The sequence below is a fragment of the Hevea brasiliensis genome, chromosome 11 (genome assembly GCF_030052815.1).
Source record: "Hevea brasiliensis isolate MT/VB/25A 57/8 chromosome 11, ASM3005281v1, whole genome shotgun sequence".
NCBI lineage: Eukaryota > Viridiplantae > Streptophyta > Magnoliopsida > Malpighiales > Euphorbiaceae > Hevea > Hevea brasiliensis.
Genome location: NC_079503.1, coordinates 96537172 through 96557494, shown reverse-complemented (window position 1 = coordinate 96557494; position 20323 = coordinate 96537172). Strand labels below are relative to the sequence as shown.

The 20323-nt window shown below is 33.2% G+C and overlaps 1 protein-coding gene, 1 long non-coding RNA gene and 2 pseudogenes across 3 annotated transcripts; 3 read left to right on the top strand and 1 right to left on the bottom strand.

Moving 5' to 3' along the window:
* On the bottom strand, positions 1-1109 carry LOC110662197 (uncharacterized). Its single transcript, XM_021821096.2, has 2 exons — positions 690-1109; positions 1-585 (listed from the first exon to the last, which is right to left on the bottom strand). The coding sequence occupies exons 1-2, from the start codon at positions 1107-1109 to the stop codon at positions 1-3; spliced, it is 1005 nt and encodes a 334-aa protein (XP_021676788.2).
* Positions 1110-4657: 3548 nt separating this feature from the next.
* LOC110662189 (disease resistance protein At4g27190-like) lies at positions 4658-7647 on the top strand (annotated as a pseudogene).
* A 3977-nt stretch (positions 7648-11624) lies between these two features.
* LOC110660439 (derlin-2.2-like) lies at positions 11625-17504 on the top strand (annotated as a pseudogene).
* Positions 17505-17568: 64 nt separating this feature from the next.
* Positions 17569-19209, top strand: LOC131168867 (uncharacterized). 2 transcript variants are annotated; one of them, XR_009141476.1, is made up of 2 exons: positions 17569-18737; positions 18900-19209. It is a non-coding gene; the product is annotated as an uncharacterized LOC131168867 (long non-coding RNA). The 2 variants fall into 2 exon arrangements; XR_009141475.1 differs by having other exon boundaries at positions 17569-18759.
* Positions 19210-20323: the final 1114 nt, after the last annotated feature.

Here is a 20323-nt window from a genome sequence, read left to right as displayed (position 1 = left end):
CTAACCACGACTAGGATTTTTGAAAAAAATAGCATGCAGGCCATTAGGCCCCAAAGCCTTCCAAGGCTTCATTTCAAAGAGAGCTACTTTGATCTTCTTATCCAAAAACAAAGAATCCAAACCCTTAAGGCAATCATCACTAAGGGTAGGAAAAAGACCCCTCAGTTTGTAACAACTATTCTTTATATCATCATCCAAATAAAGCTTGGAAAAGAAATCTATAGCAAGCTTCTTTAAAGTACCTTGCTCCTCTAACCGATTCCCTTCTTCATCTTTCAACACAATAATTCTATTACATTTTCTTCTTTTAATGGTTCGTTGATGAAAATATGAGCTATTCTTATCATCCCATTGAATCCATTCTGACCTCGACTTTTGAAACCAGATAAGCTCCTCACGATATAGAATAACATCAAGCTCTCTACGGAGTTGACATTCCAATTCCATCAAATGAGAGGAAGTCCTATTCTCAAGTACTCTTTGAATCCCCTCTATCCTAGCAAGTAATTGCTTTTTAAAATGAAACACATTCCCAAACACTTTACCATTCCATTCCTTCAAATCATTAGCAAAACCAACAATTGTCTGCATCAAAGATCCTCTCCTAAGCCAAGCTTGCTTAACAAAATCAGGATACTAACTATGATTAAGCCACGCCATTTGAAATTTGAAAGCCTATTTCTATTAACCGGGGGAGACCAACTCTGGAGCCTAACTAATTGAGGCCTATGATTAGAATGAATCCATGGAAGACGTAAAACATCCGCTTCAGGGAATTTCAAACTCCATGGTCCATAATAAAAAGCTCTATCCAATCTTTGATATAAGCTTCCACGCTTCCAAGTAAATTTAGGACCCCTAAACACCAGCTCAGACAAAGCAGCTGAAGCAAAACAAGATACAAATTGATTACTAATCCCTGACCTTCTATTCAACCCACCTTGTCTGTCCTCAGAAGAGAGCAAAGCATTAAAGTCCCCAACAAGAAGCCAAAGATCAGAAATACTATCATTAAAAATCGAAAGCTTATGCCAGAGAGAATTTCTAATCGAAGCCACCAGACTGCCACAAATAGCAGTAAAGAAAATAACTGGCAATCCTGAATCCATGATCTACATATGGATGAATTTATGATTATTCTCAATCACCTTCACACTCCATGGCCTATTCCATAAAACCCAGATGCCTCCCAAAAAGTCTCGAGCCTTAACTCGATGAGAGAACGAAAAACCAATTTTATGAATCACTCTATCTGCTTTAACACTACTAACCTTAGGTTCAACAAGCAATAACATGATAGGCTTATAATTATCCAAAAACATACAAAGAATTCTAAAAAGATCACAATTAGAAGCCCCTTGGCAACTCCAAATAATCATCGATATAAACAAAGATAGAAGAAAGAAAACCTAAGTTTAATCCCTGAGATAAGGATCAAACGGCTCCTTCTCCCCAAAATCAGAGTACTTTTTTTCCTCCCCTGATTCATCATCCTCATCTTCACTATTTTCACCATTCACCTCCATATCCTTTAATTCATTCTTTGAAGGAGAAAAAACATCACCCGCCTCATCAACATTTCCTTTATCTGGAGGTTGCCCACCAAACTCGTTTGGAGTTAAATTCGATAGCCTCGAATTCAGATATATCCTTTTACAAGGATCGCCCTCATTAGGTGAATTGGAATAATTCTCCTCAATCCTAACCACCGTATGACATTCTGGATCTAATGAAGGCCAGGAAACCTTTTGAGGCCCAAAAGATTGTCTCATGTGAGTCCCAACCTCCTGTCTCTTGGCTTGGAACTCAAAAAGATCCCTTTTAGACCCAGCAGCCCTAATTGTACCACCACGGCACCCTTATCCTTTGGCAAAGAAAATCTCACATTATCGATCGTTTGAGGAACCACCACTCTATCACCACCTTCCAAATTTGCAACAACCTCTAAATCATCTGCTAAGTGGTTAAAACGAGATCCTCGAAAATTTTGAGAACTATCATGCCTGACCTGATTCCTCTTTGCCCGATAAGTGACCACTATCCACGGCCCAAAACCACCCTCTTGTCCTTTCGTCTCCATTTGAGCATTCTCTGAAACCTTCCCTCCATACCCTTCCTTTGGAGCTTGTTTAAAAGAGCAAAACACCTTCCTGTGCCCAATTCTACCACACTCAAAACATAATTTTAGGATATTCTCATACTCCACCTTTTGGACTCTCCCATTAATAAGCAACTGAGATGCGAAAGGCTCACTGAGATCCATAGAGACCGCTAACCGAGCAAAATTCCCCCTCATCAAATCGCTAGTATTGTAATCGATCTTGACTACATGACCACTAACAGAACCAATCACACTGAGGACTTGCTTTTGATAAGGATGAATAGGGAGACCTGGAAATCTCATCCAAATCATAGCTATACAAAAGCTAATATCCTGAATATCAAATCCTAGATGCCAAGGTTGCACAAGCAGATAACTTCCTTGCATCAACCAAGGTCCATCCAACAAAGCCCGATGAAAATCCGTTTCATTAGTAAACTTAATGAGGAAATAATCATTACCTAGCTCCCAAATCTTAGCCCCTGTAGGATTCCAAAGCGCGTTCAATCGATTGCATAAAGCCTTATAGCCAATACGACAACCCAAGAGCCTCACAACCATTGCTCTCTTCCATTGCTTAGCCAGTTCATCCTGTAGATTATCAAATATTGCTATCTCTAGTATTTGCCTTAACTTCATGATAGTAATATCCTTCTCCCCGATGACTACATTCTCAAAGACCCCATTCTCGTCCCCTTCTACCTTTATCTCCGCTCCATACACTACCTTATCTCGAAAAAACACATGGCCAGGAACAAAATTATGGTGTTCCTCTCGGTGCTTCACCTTCTTTGTGGCCCTATCCGCTTCTCCAAGAAATGTTCCATCCGCCCCTCTAGAGAGAAAACCCTCCATTCCCTTTTTGATGTATAAACCTATCTAAATTGGGAAAATATTTAATACATGCTTTGTATATATTTGTGGAAAATATTATTCATTATGTCCAAATGTTTATCTTTCTGTTTGCCCATAACTGAACCTTATTTCATGGCTTAATTTTGTGCTAACTTGGCATCATTTTAAAAATAGAAAAAGAGAAAGACCAAAATAATTTCACCTACACATGTATATCACCCACCCTGCATCTCTCTCTTCCTCTAATCAATGCTACCCAACCATTTTCCATGAAATCCACAATCTTAAATATAATTCTAACAACTCATCAAATTAACGCAAAGGTCTCAAATAGATGAAAAAAGAAAATAAGAAGGATAAAAATTGTTCTTCCATTTTAAGGTCTCTACCATGACTAGTGAAAAGCTCAAGCACAAACAGAGTCCAAAATTGACTTACTCAACATAATTGAACCTCAAGACCACTTGGGACAAAGGGAGAGGGGGGGCTTTGAAAAGGTTTTTATAGTGACCAGAAAAGGCAAGGAATGAGTTAAAAAAAATGAGTTTTGCTGTGTATTTTGCTCAGAAAGCTGGAGTGGATAGGTTTTCGGTTGGCTCACTCTCCCTCCTCCCTCAATTCTTTTTTTTTTTTCGATGCCCCTACTCTTCCCATTCTTGTTTCTTCTTTCCTTCTTTTTTTTTTTTTTTTTTTTTTCTTCGCTCTCTCCCTTTTCCCCCATTTTTTTTTAAATAAAAACAAAAAATGATTTTTTAATTTAAAAAATAAAAAATATTCATATCTTTTATAATTAAAAAAAATAAATCATTGTAACCCTTTTTAAAAATATTTTTATTTTTAAAGTTTTTAAATATGTGTTATTCATTTATTTTATAATAATATAATTAATTTTTTATTATTGTAAATAATTTTTTTTAAAATTTATAGTATAATTTTGATTATAATAAATTCATAGTTTTCCATTTGGAAAATAAAATCTTTATTATAAAGAAAACAATGAAAAATAACTTAAAGCTATTTTTAAATTTTAATTAAATTTTGAAAAATTAAAAATATCAATAGAAATTTCTGCACTCTTCACCTATTGCATTCTTTTTTTTTTCTTTTAATTGTAGAGGCTTCTCTTTTGTTTTCTTTTAAACCCCATATATTATCATTATTGTTATTTTTACAATTATAAAAAAAATACAAGCATGACAATGTGAGTATATTATATTCCATTGTATCAGCAATCATCATCAGAAAATAATAAAAGTAAAAAATGTGACTGTATTGTTAGATAGTCATCTTTATTACTATAAGAGGATAATTAAAAAAAAAAGGAGAAGAAGAAGAAGAAAATTGTGAAGACGACCAAGAAGAAGGAGAACAAGAGTATGAGGTTTTAATTTTTAGGGATTCATTTTTATTTATATATTTTTTTATTAATTTAACATTCCTTACAAGTTATCTTATATAAAATCACCATTATATGGTACTTCTTGCGTAATACACATGTATACAATCCATCACATTCTCGGCAATCATGTAAATATGAGTTTTTACTCTTTCATAATTTATGGAAAACTCAAGTTTATATAAAAGCAAAAAACACTAAAATCTTATCTGCCCATTGCACCAAATAAATTCCCTTAACTATATATATGCTCATGTTTTGGAACTCAAACTCAATGTGGAGAGTCATGCATGGTTTTAATTACTTTGTGTGGATGTTCACAATACTGTTTTAATTTTTATACCTATTTTTAGTCCACAGACAGTATAGCCATGGATGTTGTGATTTCTATCTCTGGAAAAATTGGAGAACTCTTGATTGAGCCAATCGGTAGACGATTTGGCTATTTTATTCGCTACAGCAGTAACATTGAGACACTTAAGGAGCAAGTTCAAATCCTACAAGCAGTGAGAGAAGACGTCAAGGCCTCCATTGATGCAGCAAAAAGGAATAGTGAGGTCATCAGAAACGAGGTTCATAATTGGACATCAAGAGTTGATGGGATCCTGTCGGAGGCTAAGAAACTTCTTGAAAAGGCTTCCAAAGCAAGGTTTCATAATTTGGCTTCACGTTATCAGCTAAGCAGGAAAGCCGAAAAGAAAACAATTGCGATTAAAGATCTGAAAAATGAAGGCAAGTTTGATAGGGTTTCCAATCCTGCACCTCCGTCGACGTTATGGATTGCATCTCAAGAAGATATTGTAATTTTCAAAAGCAGAGAACTGGTTCTAGAGGAGATCATGAGGGCTTTGAAGGACAACAAAACCAATTTCATTGGGATACACGGGATGGGAGGGGTGGGTAAAACTACTCTGGTGAAAGAAGCCGCCAAAAGGGCTCAAGAAGGCAGGCTTTTTACTACTGTTGCAATGGTTGTGGTGTCACAAACCGTTGATGTGAAAAAGATTCAAGATCAGATAGCAGAGATGTTGGGTTTGAAATTGAGTGAGAAAAGTAGTGAAGAAGTAAGAGCAAGCCGGTTGCATGCTCGATTGAAGGACGAGAATAGAGTCCTCATTATCTTGGATGATATTTGGGCTAGACTTAATCTTGCAACTGTGGGCATTCCATTTGGCCGTGATCATGTAGGTTGCAAAATTATTGTCACAACACGTAGAAGACAAGTGTGCGACACTATGGTAGACACAGGAAGCAAGACTGCAAAGATCATTCCTATAAAAATTTTATCAAAGAAAGAATCATGGGTCTTGCTTAAAAAGAATGCTGGTGACGATATTGAGTCTCCGACGTTGAATTCTTTGGCAAAAGAGATTCTCAGAGAATGTGGAGGCCTGCCTATAGCTCTTGTAACAGTGGGAAGGGCAATGAGAGGCAAAGATCCTAACGAATGGCAAGTGGCAGCTAGAGAGCTTAGGAAATCAAGGCCAGAAATCATTGAAGGAATGGATAAAGATGTGTACAAATGCCTTCAGTTTAGCTATGATTACCTGCAATATAAGGAAGCCAAGGAAGTTTTCAAGCTGTGCAGTTTTATTTCCTGAGGATTTTTACATCCCGGTAGAAGAACTAGTAAGATATGGGATTGGACTGAAAATATTTGAAGATGTGAGAATAGAAGATGCAAGACGAAAGGCACATTCTATCATAAAAAATCTGAAAGATTCCTGTTTGTTATCAGGAAGAGATGAGAAGTCTGGGTCAAAATGCATGATGTTGTGCGTGATATTGCCTTATCAATAGCATCAGATTATTTTGAGAGAGACGGTGTCAAAAAGTTGAGCGTTGGCCAAGTATGGAAAATATGAAGCTTTACACTGGTATCTCGATAATGCAAAACAGGATTTCTCAATTTCCTGATACTTGGGATTGCCCAAATCTCAAGATATTGTTGATGCAGGACGAGAACGCGTTGCATATGCCAAAAGCAGTCTTGGTGGGAATGAAAGCCCTCCCAGTTTTTCGTCAGAGGTGATGCTTATTGTAGGCCTTTTTATGGGCGTTTGGAACCAGAATTTGGTCAATTAACCAATCTTCGGACACTGATTATTAGGGATTATCAGATTGGCGACACCACAGCGGTTGGGAATCTGAATATGCTTGAAATTCTTAGCTTCAAAAGGTGCAAGTTCCTACAGCCATTCAGTACAATAGGGAGTTTGAATAATCTAAGGTTATTGGACGTGGAAGATAGTTCTTGTTCTGGCCTCTTCTCTCCCATATTTCCTACCAATGCTATATCCAGTTTGTCCCATTTAGAGGAATTGTACATGTTTCCTTTTTATAAGTTTGAGTTTAACATAACTGAGTTGAAATCGCTGTCTCCCTTGACCACCTTTACAATTAGAATTCCTACCATTCCTGAAGGCTTCGTGTTCCCAGATTTGAAGGTTTTCATAATATACGTGCTAAGATTTAGTAACCCTTTCCCTATGGCTTACCATTTTCGTCTTCCTTCCAATGCGAAGCCCAATTATCTGCGACTTTCTGGGAAAGATATCACAATTTCCCGGTTAGATTGCTTTAAGCCTTTACCGCCGAGAACAAATTATCTACATTTAGAATCATTTGAGGATTTAAGGAATATCATTCCTTGCTTATTGGTAGATGGAGATTGTTTGAAAACTCTGCAAATTAGCAATTGTCATAATTTCAATTACTTGATCAATGTTGAAGAGTTGACAGTTTTGGAAGGAACGAAGCACATGTGGAAGAGCCCTAGTGAGCTGTTGCGCCTGCACAATCTACAAATTCTAAAGATTTATTTCTGGGAGGAATTGAAAGTTATCTTTCCCGCTTCTATTGCTCAAGGACTTGAGCAGCTGAAACAACTGGAATTACGTTCTTGTGATGAGTTAGAAGCAATTGTTGCAGAAAGGCAAGAAAGGGAGGAGACGATTGACAATGTGGTGTTCTCTCAATTAATAAAGATTTCACTGCACAGACTTCCCAATCTTAAGGCTTTTTGCATGGACAACTTACCTTTCAAATGGCCTTCCTTGGAAATGGTAGAGGTGAGCAATTGCCCTAAAATGAAGACTTTTGCTGCTTCTGATGGAAACCAGAGCACACCGAAGTTGAAGGTGATCAAAGTAAACTACAATGACATAATGGTTGATGGAACAGACTTAGACACAGTCATGCAAAATCACTACAAAGAGGAGGTATGTGCCTTTATCATTTTAATTGTTTTTAATATGTTGTATTCCTTGTTTCCATTCATTAAAAGATTAAATAAACCAAAAGCAGATTACCAAAATCATCTAATTTACTTTCCTCTGCTTCATCAATGAATAGTTTTATAAACCTATAACACAGCGTTTGATACTTCCATGCTTGTGTGACATGATGTTTGTTTTTGTGGTTTAGGCAGTTGCAGGTCCGAGCAACTAACAACTGAAGATGCGTGCCAGGTTTGTTTGCAAGGCAAATAAAATAAAGGTATTGACTGAACATAACCTATGAACTTCTTCCTACTCTTTAACTATCTTCTTTTTCCAGTTTTTTGCATTAGACTTAACAGCTTCTAAAGAATTATTACTTATTAAAGATCATTTGATCGGTTCAATTCTGAAACCAAACCGAACTTGAAAATTTGAATTACTGAATTTGTATGAAACAAAAACCGAACCAAACCAAATTACTACAGAAATCGAATATGTTCTTATCATCATTTTTTTTCCCTTTCAGGTGCAAGGTTCTTCCTTAATCCTTATATCACTGCAGCAAGGATGGGGCAATATAGTGTGTTTCAATTCATGATACGTTCAATGTTGGTCGTTAAATAAAGGTGATGGTTGCCAAATGATTAGTATTTTCATAAATTTGGCCTGCTTTGCTTAGTACTGTAAGATGGACAGGCTGATAATTAAGTTTATTTTCTTATTTGTGGAGTTCAAAAATGTTAAATATACAAGATTACAATAAGAAATCTTCAGCCCCTGCAACTTTATCTCTGTCTCCATTCCATAGAAATGCATTAGCCCTCTTCCAAATCTCCTCAATCTTTTCATCAACATGTGATGTTCTTGATAGTTTTCACAAACACGCCACGAAGCACACTTTACAACCAGCCTGCAAAGTGTTTATTTGCAAAATCTCTAATTATGTATAATATAGCCTGTTGCTTATAATCTGGATTAGCAAAATACGGATAAATTTAGAATCAGAATATATTTCAGCACATAATAGAGCTAACTGTTTATATGTTCTTCTTAATTAACAAAAACTATCCATGTAGAATACCTTTTGGCTCAAGGCTCTAGACAAGCCCCCAATACTCTCTTATATAACTGGTTAGCCACTGGACAAGAATATGCAAATTCTCCATGCCATTAAGTCTAACAGAGCTACCTGACAACATATATATATATATATATATATATATATATATATATATATATATATACTTTCACACTCGGCATAGAAGTCTAAACAAAGTCATTTAGTTGTAATCAATTTCAGGAGTTCAAGGGCCTCTCTCAATCTTATTTCTGCTCTCTCTTGTGGCCACCCCATGGGGATTCCTGCATAATAATAGGGTAAATTGAAGTTAGCTATCTGTCTCCTGTTCAGAAATTACCTTGCATAAAATATACAAAAGAAAAGCAAAATTCCAATGGCATCATCATACCTTTTATCAATATATAGTTGCGTTCCTTGATATTTCTTCCACAAGACTTTGTAACATCTTCAAGAGGGCAGGTAGCTTCCCCAACACCTTTGTGATTTGAACAGATCTTCTGCAGAATAACCTTCCTCCTTGTTCCTGGAAGTGGTTATAGAAAAAGAAATTTTATTCTTAGATAATGAATGAAAAACATATATTTGGCAGCTAATTCAAAAGATAAGATGAACACCTAAGAAATTCCCAAAAAATTATTTCTGTTGATCCATGGCTTTCAATTAGCAATTCAGTCCAATATTGATAACAAGTAAGGTTACAGACAGTGATGAAGCCAGGATTTTAGCTTAGAGTCCCAATTAAAATACATAATAAATTACTTACTTAGGTGTTGATTGAAGGGATTAATTAACTAATGATGATAATAGTTTCATAACTATAAAACAAAAATATAGTAAATATAATAAAAAAAATAAATGCTTTAATTTTTTCTAAAAAAGTTGATTTGCTAAAAATTAAATTGAATTGTTATTAGTTTAAAAATATAATGGATGATTAATATTATGAATTGTTAAAGCTAAAATATATTGATGGCCTAATATGAAAAAATTTATTCAATTTATCTCAAATTTATTTCTTTAAAAAAATTATTAATATTATGAATTGTTAAAACTAAAATATATTGATGGCCTAATATTAAAAAAATTATTCAATTTATCTCAAATTTATTTCTTTAAAAAATTATAAAAAGCAAATTCAGTTAAAATTATAGAGTAAATAAAATAAAAAAATTATGAAAAATAAATTCATTTAAAATTATAAATTAAATAAAATAAATAACATGGTTTAACTTCTAATATTATGAAAGAATTTTTTTTTTTTAACTAGAGTATGAAGACATTTTAGCAAGAAAAAAAAATCCAAAATAGTAATAAGATTATAAGAAAAAAGCTACTAATATTTTAAATTGATGAAAAAATTATGAGTGAATTATGTTAGACTTTTCTTCAATAATATTATCCATTAATTTAAATTTTAAAGAATAAAAATTGGTAATTGATGATTTATTAAATGAGAAAATGATAAATTAAAATTGATGAAAAATATATAGCCAAGAGACAATAATAATTTAGATTTTTTTTAGTACGAGAATTTGTATTTTATTGTTTCATTCTTTTAATAATGAATTTGAAGTTTTTTTTAATATAAAATTACTATTAAACTAACTTAAAACTTTTTAAACCCTCAATATACCATTTTCATTAAAATTTAATATAAAAATAGAAATATTTTTTTAAATTAGCATTAAATCTTTAAAAATTTTTAAAATTTCAGAGAGCCAATGCCTCTTATCTCTCATCCAGATATTTAAAAATAAAATATACTATTAATACTTAATTTAAAAAAGGAAAGAAAAAAAAATGAGCTCAAGCTATCATTAGGAGTCGATGCAATCCAATTATAGGCAAATTTCCTAATATGAACAACTTAACAAGACAATCGGTAGCTCTATTAGCTGTTTGCTTGATTAGGGGGAACAAGACTCGAGTAAACTTGGGAAGTAAAGCTTTGATCGCCAACAAAGAAGCTCGATTTCCCACCATCTGAAATCCTCCAAATTAGAGACTAGCATGTCATCCGCATTATAGCATACTAATTGGGCATTTTCAAATCGAGGATTGAACAAAGTTTATTCAAGGATTGTATTAATCAGCTGTTAGTAAATCAAGTAAAAGTTACGTAAAGCCATCAACTGTCCTTACATGGCATGTTAATGTCAATACTACACTATCATGGCACATTCCATATTAGCACTATATCATCATGTTATATTAGCGTCATATAAGTAAATTTTGATATTATAAAAGGTTGAAAATATAAGTTCTAAATTATAAACAAAACAAAATTCTACTCTAAACTTAAATGCATAGAGAAAAAAAAAATAAAATAAAAAAAAACCAATGAGCTAAAAGAATTGAAAAAAATCAAATAAATACATTTTTTTGAAGGGAAATTCTTAACAGATAAATTTTAATAATTGTCCATGAACTTATATAGTTGTAATATTATACTCTTTTAACTTTAAAATGTAACATAAAATCCCTTAAATTTTTAAATTTTATATAGTAAAATCCCTCATACTTTCGATTATTGATTTTTCAGTTACAAATTTATGTCATTAGTTCCAGCATGACATTTAGTTAACATTTCTCTCTCCTCTCTTATATAGAGTGTAATATTATTCTTTGTACGCATAAAAAATTATTCTATTTATAGAGAGAAAAATGATTTAATTTACGCATGACTTTAGAGAGAAAAGAAAAATAGTAATTAAGCTCTACACTGAAACTGTCCAGGTCAACGTCTAACTGAAAAATTGATAATTAGAGGTTAGGGAGATTTTATTATATAAAATTTAAAAATTGATGAGATTTTATGTTATATTTTTAAATTAAAAGACTATAATATTAAAACTAGATAAATTTAAGAACAACCGTCAAAATTTATCCACTTCTTAACCAAAACATAAACGGTTTATTAGTTTGTGAACGCCACGCGCTTTATGATTTGCTGAGACTAATCACTGCCCAAGCTAGAACCCTACCCACGTATGTTAGCTGTCCTGCGAGAAGCTCCTCTTTCCTTTTGCTTTCCTTCGGTTATTCCAAAACTCTGAATCGATCTTCAAAATCCCCTTTGCGATTTCTTCTTCGAAATCATTATAAAAGCAATGCGTCTTTTGGGTCTCAAAAATTTTAGCCGTAATCGTTTTATTAACAAGAGATTAAAGGAAAATTATAATTATGGCTCAAGCAGTTGAGGAATGGTACAAGCAGATGCCTATTATCACTCACTCTTATCTAACAGCAGCTATTGTCACCACCATCGGTTGTTCCCTCGACGTATGTTTCCTCTACCCCTTTAATCCTTTATGATGGGGTTCTTTTATATTTTTTAAATATTAATTGGAATTGAATATTTGTTTGGACAAAAGGGTTAAAAAGTTTTTGCATTGATTGCTTAATAGTTGATATTTTGTTTCTAGACAAATGGATATTATTGTTTTTAGTTGATTTCTAATGGTTTGTTTAATTTTGCGAAGTGGAGACATTCCCTTGTCATGTTTTGTGTTAATTGTTGTGTGCTTTTCGGTATATTGCTCAAATTTTAATGCTATAAATCAAAATTTTGGTTTTTAAAGCCGTATTAATTGTTTATTTGGTATATCTTATTAAGGACTAGGGCTACTGAGTTTTTGCTATCGGGGTCATTGGTATCACAGGCATCTTTCCCGCACTGTATTAACCTCAGAGTTCAGTTCAAGGTAAAACTTCCTTATTGTGGTTAGAGGATTTTTAAGGAAGAAGAAATACCATTCTTGTGGTTTAGCATTAGGAGTAGAACCATTATCAACAACACATAGAGTAAATTCACGTCAATCCGGCTATCCTTGGGGTTGAGGCTAGTGAAATTCTTTTTTTTTCTGGGATTATTTTTTTTTTATCTTGGGGCATATTTGCATTAGCTTTGAAGTATCAATTGGATTCTGTTTATTTATTCCTTTTGTAATTTTGATATCTGAATGTATAACTTGATGATTTAAAAGCTTAAGCAACTAGTTCTTTTTCTCATTTTCGTTTTTGGCAGATAACATCTCCTCATAATTTGTAATTGCATCCTGCACTTGTTGTTAAGCATATAGTCAATTCTGGCATCTCATCACCAATTTTCTGTAGTTCCGGAAAATGGGTATGTTTTAAACCTTGTGTTTTAAATGATATATGATGCATTGTCGTGATGGGGATGAGTATAATTGTGCCAGGATAGGGAAATTTGTGGAAGAGAGCTGCTTTCTTTGATGTATTTCTTCGATATTTTTAGTTTCAAAGGTAGAAAAGTTTGATAAGAGAGTATTTCATATTCACATTTAACATACTTATATAGTGATTAATATGCTAATTATTTAACATGCTTCTGTGTGCATCTCTACTCTTTATAATTTTGTGTCAGATATTTACATAGAATCTTACATATTCAGATACTTGAAATCAAACTACAAATAATATCTAAAAGGGTAATTGAATGCCCATCTATAGCAAGTTGCATTGGCATGGTGGTTTTTTGAAAACTGTGTTTGTGATGATGCCAATTCATGTTAAAAGTAGTAGTATGATTTATTCAAACATAGCTGTAGATACCAAATTTTGTCCTAGTATTTTCTAAAAAATTTTCAAAAAATTGTTAATTCTATTCTTATTTCTAATTTAATTTTAATTCAATTTTGACTTTAAGGGAATAGTGATTTATTTCTATAGAATAACTAGGAGCAAGAAGCTTTAAATTTTAATTTCAGCTTTGGCATTTATTTTTTAAATTTCAGTTTTCAAGTTTAATCAAATTTAGATTGTAGTTTCAATTTCTATTCTAACTCAAATTTAATCAAATTCTGATTAAAATATAACTTTCAATTTCAAGCCAATCTTAATTTTAATTTTAATTCAAACCTTGATTTAATTTTGAAATTAATAACTTTAGATTTTCCAGGTGTAAGGAAAGGAAATGTAGTAGTAGTTATACTTCCTTTTTATTTTCATGTGAAGCACTTGTCCTAGGGTATTCCTTTTAGTAGAAAACGTTTTTATAATCTTGTTATTATGCTATGTCAAATTACTTGATCATGGCAAATATTGAGTTTCATGTCCTGATCTGCATGCATGATTGAAATTAATTCTTTACTCTAATTTCTGTTTTTTTAATGTGGCTCTTCATTATATCAGACCTGGGCTTTTTGTTCCACATGTTCTTTCTTGCTTGATACTGCAAACTTCTTGAAGAGAACTCTTTCAGTGGGAGGACTGCAGATTTCTTTTACATGCTCTTATTTGGTGCCACTGTTTTTACTGGCATTGTTCTACTTGGGGGAATGATACCCCATTTGTCAGAATCATTTGCAAAAATCATATTCCTAAGCAATTCATTGACATTCATGATGGTTAGTAAGTCTTTGCCTGCATATGGCGTATTAATGTTGGTAGTTCTTTTTAAATGATCTCTCACCTAAGCTTCTTTCTTACTTTTCATGTGTACAGGTGTATGTCTGGAACAAGCAAAATCCATTTATCCACATGAGTTTCTTGGGCCTCTTTACTCTTACAGCAGCTTACCTACCAAGGGTGTGTTAATTTCCTCTTACTTCATGTATTGTTCCAATATGGTTATAAAATAGTTGTACATGTGTTACTGCATCCATCCACAACTTGCCGGCCATTCCATCTATATTACAAATCACAATTAACCTGATGCATTTGTTAAATTCTAATATTTCAGCTTTATTTCCATTTGAATGATTTGCAAAGTATTCTGTGGAAGTGTAAGACTTTGCTTGTATTCATGCGGGTTCTTTTGGGATTGTTTGTCTTTGTTGGTGCTAGTGCTTTGGTGGATCTACTGGTGCGTTTTACTTTCTAAATATTGCGTTCAACATCAATATTTCGATCATTTTTTTTTTATTATCTGTGCATGTTGGGAAAGTTTTTAACCATGTACTCCCGAGCCCTTTAATTCAAACTATACATAAAAAAAATTGCAACGCTTGCTCATTGAGCAAAATTCTAAACAATGTAGTCCCAAGGACATAGATGGTTATGAATTATAATATGGCTGGCTTGATTAGGATGAATGAACTTGATTAGTGTGTGTGTGTTTCAACAAGTTTGATGTTTTTGCCATTGATAGGTTAAGAGTATTCACAAGAATCAGTGAATCACATCTTAGGAAGTGTTTGTTACAAGGTTAAAAAATTGAAGGTTAAGTGTTACTCTTATAAATTTTAAAAGAGTAATTATTCAGAGAGTAAAAAACAATTAATGGTGTAATACATAATAGTGTTTGGTAGGAAGTTAATAAAAAAAAAAAATTAGGAATTGTTTGGTATAAAGTTAAAAAAATTGTGCGGTAGTATTTAGCACAAGATTAACAAGGGGTAATTATTACCTTTGTAACTTTTAACTTCTCAGTAATTTTGTTTGGGATTCATAAGAGCATAAGTTAACTTTTAAACTCCCTAGGAGTTAAATATTAATCTTGGGAGACTAAGTTATTAAAGCTTATAAATGAACACTATGCTTCATTTAAGCTTTTTATTAACCTCCTACTAAACACCATTAATTGTTATACTATTAATTATTTTTTATTCCTTAACAATTACCCCTTTAAGATTTACAAAAGTATTTGTATAAGGTTAAAAGCTTGAATGTTAAGTATTACTCCTGTAATTTTAAAGGAGTAATTGTTAATGGATTAAAAAATAATTAATAGTGTAATAGTTAATAGTGTTTGGTAAGAGGTTGGGAAAAAAAAAAAATATAGGAAGTGTTTGGTATAAGGTTAAAAAAATCAGTAGCATTTCGTGCAAGGTTAAAAAGGGTTACCTTGTAAATTTTAACTTCTCATTAATTTTGTTTGGATGATATAAGAGCATAAGTTAGCTTTTAAACTTTTTAGGGGTTAAATGTTAATCTTGGGATATTAAGTAAACAAAGCTTAACAAATGGAGGAACAACATACTTCATTTAAGGGTTTTTTTTTTTTTTTTTTTTTTTTTTTTAAAACCTCCTACCAAATACTATTAGTTATTATACCATTAATTATTTTTTACTCATTAACAATTACTACTTTAAAATTTATAAGAGTAAGTATTTGGTATAAGGTTAAAAAATTAAAAGTTAAGTATTACTTTTGTAAATTTTAAAGGAGTAATTGTTAAGAGGTAAAAAAATATTAAATGGTGTAATAATTAATATTGGTTGGTAGGATGTTAAAAAAAAAAATTAAATGAATTATAGTGTTACTCCATTTGTTAAGTTTTTAAACCTGCTGCTGCCTGTGTCTTGCATAGGTTTGATCCACGAAAGCATCCCTAACAGAGGTTAAATATTAAGGAGGTTAAAAATTAATCTATTCTCTTATAGCATTCAAACAACATTAATAAGAGGTTAAAAGTTATAAGGGTAATAATTATTCATTTTTAACCCCGTATCAAATGCTCCATTAAATATAAGATTGAGAGTGCAACTATCCAGTAGTCTACTCTCTGTGGGCATTGTCCTGAGCACATAAAATATTACTAGGGCCAAAAAAAAAAATCATTGAATGCTATGAACTTAAATGCTGTAAGAAATATGTTCTACTATATGAGTGACCTTCCCTTTCTGAGTAATATTTTCTCACCAGTAGATATCTTAGAAATTGGCTGTGTTTTTTCTCTAAAAGTCTCTTTACATTCCTTGTTTAACAATACTATTTTGTGTTTCAGGGAATGATAGCTGGTCATGCTTACTATATTCTTGAGGATGTATATCCACGAATGACCAGCCGTCAGCCCCTACAAACTCCATAATTTATTAAATCACTATTTGCTGATGAGGCTGTTGTAGTGGCCCGGCCTGCAAATGTGAGATTTGCTCCCCCACCGGCTGAGGAGGTGCATCAAGATTGATCAAGACCCCTAGAATCGTAGCCTAATGAGCGGTAGCTTTTCCTTGCCATTAGGGGACGTAAAGTTGACACAGTTCTTTGATAATATCTGTCCTAACGTGTTTTCATTTTAGAGGTTAACTATGTATATGATATTGCTGCTACAGGAGTCATGCATAACTTGGAGACGAGTTTTTGTAATTTTTATCAAGAATGTAAGTCTAGTGATTAGAGGATGTTTTTGTGCATTTGTTGCTGCTTTGGTTTTTCCTTTTTGAAACTCATGCAGCCAATGTCTTTCTCTGAAATTTATGGTTTCTTTATAGTTCATAGTTGTTCCTTCTGTTGCTGCTTCCGATGGAAACTAGATTACACCAAAGTTGAAGTGATCAACTTAAACGACAAAGACATAATGCTTGATGGAAGAGACTTGAACGCGGTCAATAAAAAATCACAACAAAGAGGAGTTATGTGCCTTTGTTGTTTTTAATATGTTGTAGCCCTTGTTTCCAAAATAAACTAAAAGCAGATGACCAAAATCATCTAACTCCGCTTCATCAAATAATGAATAGTTTTATAATCCTAGAGCAATGGTTATGATAGAGGGAGGGCATCAGGGGCCATTGTCCCTTCCCCCTCCAAATTAAAAGATTTTTCTTCAATCCTATGTAGAATTTCTTTTCTATGCCATTATGTTGCCCCTTAATCCAGCCCAAGTATTTGTCTTTTAATATCAACTCCATTTGCTTGGCCTATCTCATTAGCTAAACTCATTATTAATCAATTAATGTTTCACTCCATTAGTTCGTTATTCTTTAATAGATTAACTGATTCAGCAGCCCATCAAGTCATTATTCTTTAACACATTAATGTATTATATTGTTTTCATGTGATATTTATCAATCATGCCAAGATGTGATATATAGATAGATGTAGTATAGTTTGTATTAATCTCTGTTTGAAAAGTTAATTTTTCTTTTTTTTTTTTTGTACTATAACATTATATTTTTCTCGTTTGATATTTATAACATGTGTACTATTGTGCGCACAGTGGGAGGGGACACAAAAGATTTTTCGATCTCAATTGGATTACACCAAGGATCAGTTATAAGCCCTTACCTTTTTACATTAGTTTTAGATGAATTGACGAAACATATACAAGAAAGTATTCCTTGGTGCATGATGTTTGCGGATGATATTGTTCTGATAGATGAGACGCGAGAAGGAGTCAATAGAAAGCTAGAGCTTTGGAGAAGTACTCTAGAGTCAAAAGGCTTTAAGTTAAGTAGAACAAAGACATAATACATGCATTGCAAGTTCAGTGAAGGCCAAACTAGTGATAGGGAAGGAGTTAGTTTGGTTGGAGTGGTACTGTCCCAAAGTAATTACTTTAAATATCTCGGCTCAGTCCTTCAAATAGATGGGGGATGTGAGGAGGATGTTAGTCATAGGATTAAAGCCGGATGGTTAAAGTGGAGACGTGCCACGGGAGTTTTATGTGATCGCAAGATTCCCAATAAGTTAAAAGGAAAATTTTACCGTACAGCCATATGACCGGCTATGTTATATGGCAGTGAGTGTTGGGCATTGAAGGAGTCGTATGCATCTAAGATAAGAGTTGCAGAGATGAGAATGTTAAGGTGGATGAGTGGCCATACTAGACTAGATAAAGTCTGTAATTAGAGTATTAGAGAAAAGATAGGAGTGGTACCAATTGAGGATAAGTTGAGAGAGGGGAGATTGAGGTGGTTTGGTCATATGAAGTGTAGATATACGGAGGCTCCAGTTAGACAAGTAGAGCACATTAGGTTAGAGGATAGAAAGAAAAAAAAGGGGTAGACCTAAATTGACTTGGAGGAGAGTAGTACAACATGACCTAGAAGCATTATAAATTTCTGAGGATTTAACCCAAAATCGTTTAGAGTGGAGAAAGCGAATCCATATAGCCGACCCCAAATTTTTGGGATAAAGGCTTAGTTGAGTTGAGTTGAGTTGAGTTGATATTTATCAATGGCAGGAAAAAAATTTACAAGATCTTCACTCCCCTAACTTAAATTTTTAGCTCTACCACCGCCTATAAGACTATAACATAGTGTTTGATCATACTTATTTGGATTTCCATGCTTTTATGACATTATGTTTGTATTGGTGTTTCAGGAAGATTCATATTCAATTAACTAAAACTGAAGATGTGTTCAAGGTTTGTTGGCAAGCCAAATAAAATGGAGGTATTGATTGTACATAACCAATGTAATAAACTTCTTCCTACTCCTAACTATTTTCTTTTCCCCTTATAAGTTTTTTAATTTGTATAATTAGACTTGACTGCTTCAAAAGAGTTTCTGTTACTTTTTTTTTTCTTATTATTATCTTTTTTTTTTCCCTTGTAGGTGCAAGGTTCTTCCTTAATCCTTATATGATATATCACTGCTGCAAGGAGGTTGCAAATGGCAATATAGTGCGTTTTCGATTCATGGTATGTTCATTGTTAGGCATTAAATTAAGGTGATAGCTGCCTGGTTGTGATATTATTATTATTATTTTCATAAATTTGGCCTGCTTTGCTTAGTACAACAAGGATGGACATGCTGATAAAAATGTTTTTTTTTTTTTCATTATTATTATTTGTGGAGTTCAAATGTTAAGTACAAGACTGCAATAAGAAATCTTCAGCCCTTGTAGCTTTTATCTCTTTCGATTATATAGAAATGACACTCTGCCACATCTCCTCAATCTTTTTATTAGTATGTGATGTTTCTTGATAATTTTCACAAACACACCGCAAAGCACACTTTACAATCACCCTGCAAAGAGTTTATTTGCAAAATCTCCAATTATCTATAGCCTGTTGCATATAATCTGGACTAGTTAGCTACTGGAGAGGACACTGAATTCTCCATGCCTCAGTTGTAATCAATTTCAGTAGTTTTAAAGCGTCTCCAATCTTCTTTCTGCTTTCTCTCGTGGCCACACCATGGCAATTCCTCCATAAAAATAGGATAAATTGAATTTAAATTAGCTATGTCACACGTTCAGAAATGATCTTCCATAAAATATACAAAAGAGAAGCAAATTAAAATTCCAAATGGCATCGTCATACCTTTTATTGGTAGTTGCCTTCCTTGTTAGTTCTTCCACAAGACTTTGTAACTTCTTAAAGAGGGCAGGTAGCGTTCGCAAGGATTCAACACCATTGTGATTTGAATAGATCTTCAGCAGAATCTCTAAGCAATAAAATAACCTTTCTTCTCGCTCCTGGAAATAGGTTATTAGGAAAAGAAATTCTATTTTTTGATAATGAACGAAAAGCATATATTTTCCTAAAAATAAGATGAACACATGAGAAATTCCCAAAATATTATTCCTGTTGATCCATGGCTTTCAATTAGTACTTAATCAAATGTTGATAATGGGTTAACATTCTGGAGAGTTGAGAGTGCATGCTTTAAAACCTCATTGTCAAGTTTGCTTTGGCTGACTGAATGAATTAGCTTCAGCAAAATGCTAATTGCCCCAGCAGTGACAAGTTCCTATACACGAAAATTGGTGCTGCATTGGTCATAAGGGACTCGTGTGGCGTGTTGTTGCATGCTTGCCAATATGTGTTTGGTGGTCCTCCTATCCAAAGCTGGTTGAGGCACTTTCCTTAACAGAGGCGTTGAGTTGGGTAAAGGCTCTTGGTTTCCAGTAGGGGTGTTCAGTTTTGATTCTGGTACAATTCTAGCTAAGAAGGGGATCTAGAACCAAATATTCGGTTCTTTGAACTTTAGGAATCAAATTTGGAATCAAATTTCAATTTTAGTTCCAATTCGGT

Excerpts from the sequence above, each read along its gene's own strand:
- LOC110662197 (XM_021821096.2), bottom strand. The coding sequence starts at position 1,109 with ATGGATTCAGGATTGCCAGTTATTTTCTTTACTGCTATTTGTGGCAGT. Across the intron at positions 586-689 it reads TCCAGAGTTGGTCTCCCCCG|ACAATTGTTGGTTTTGCTAA; the intron begins GTTAATAGAAAT and ends TCTTTGATGCAG.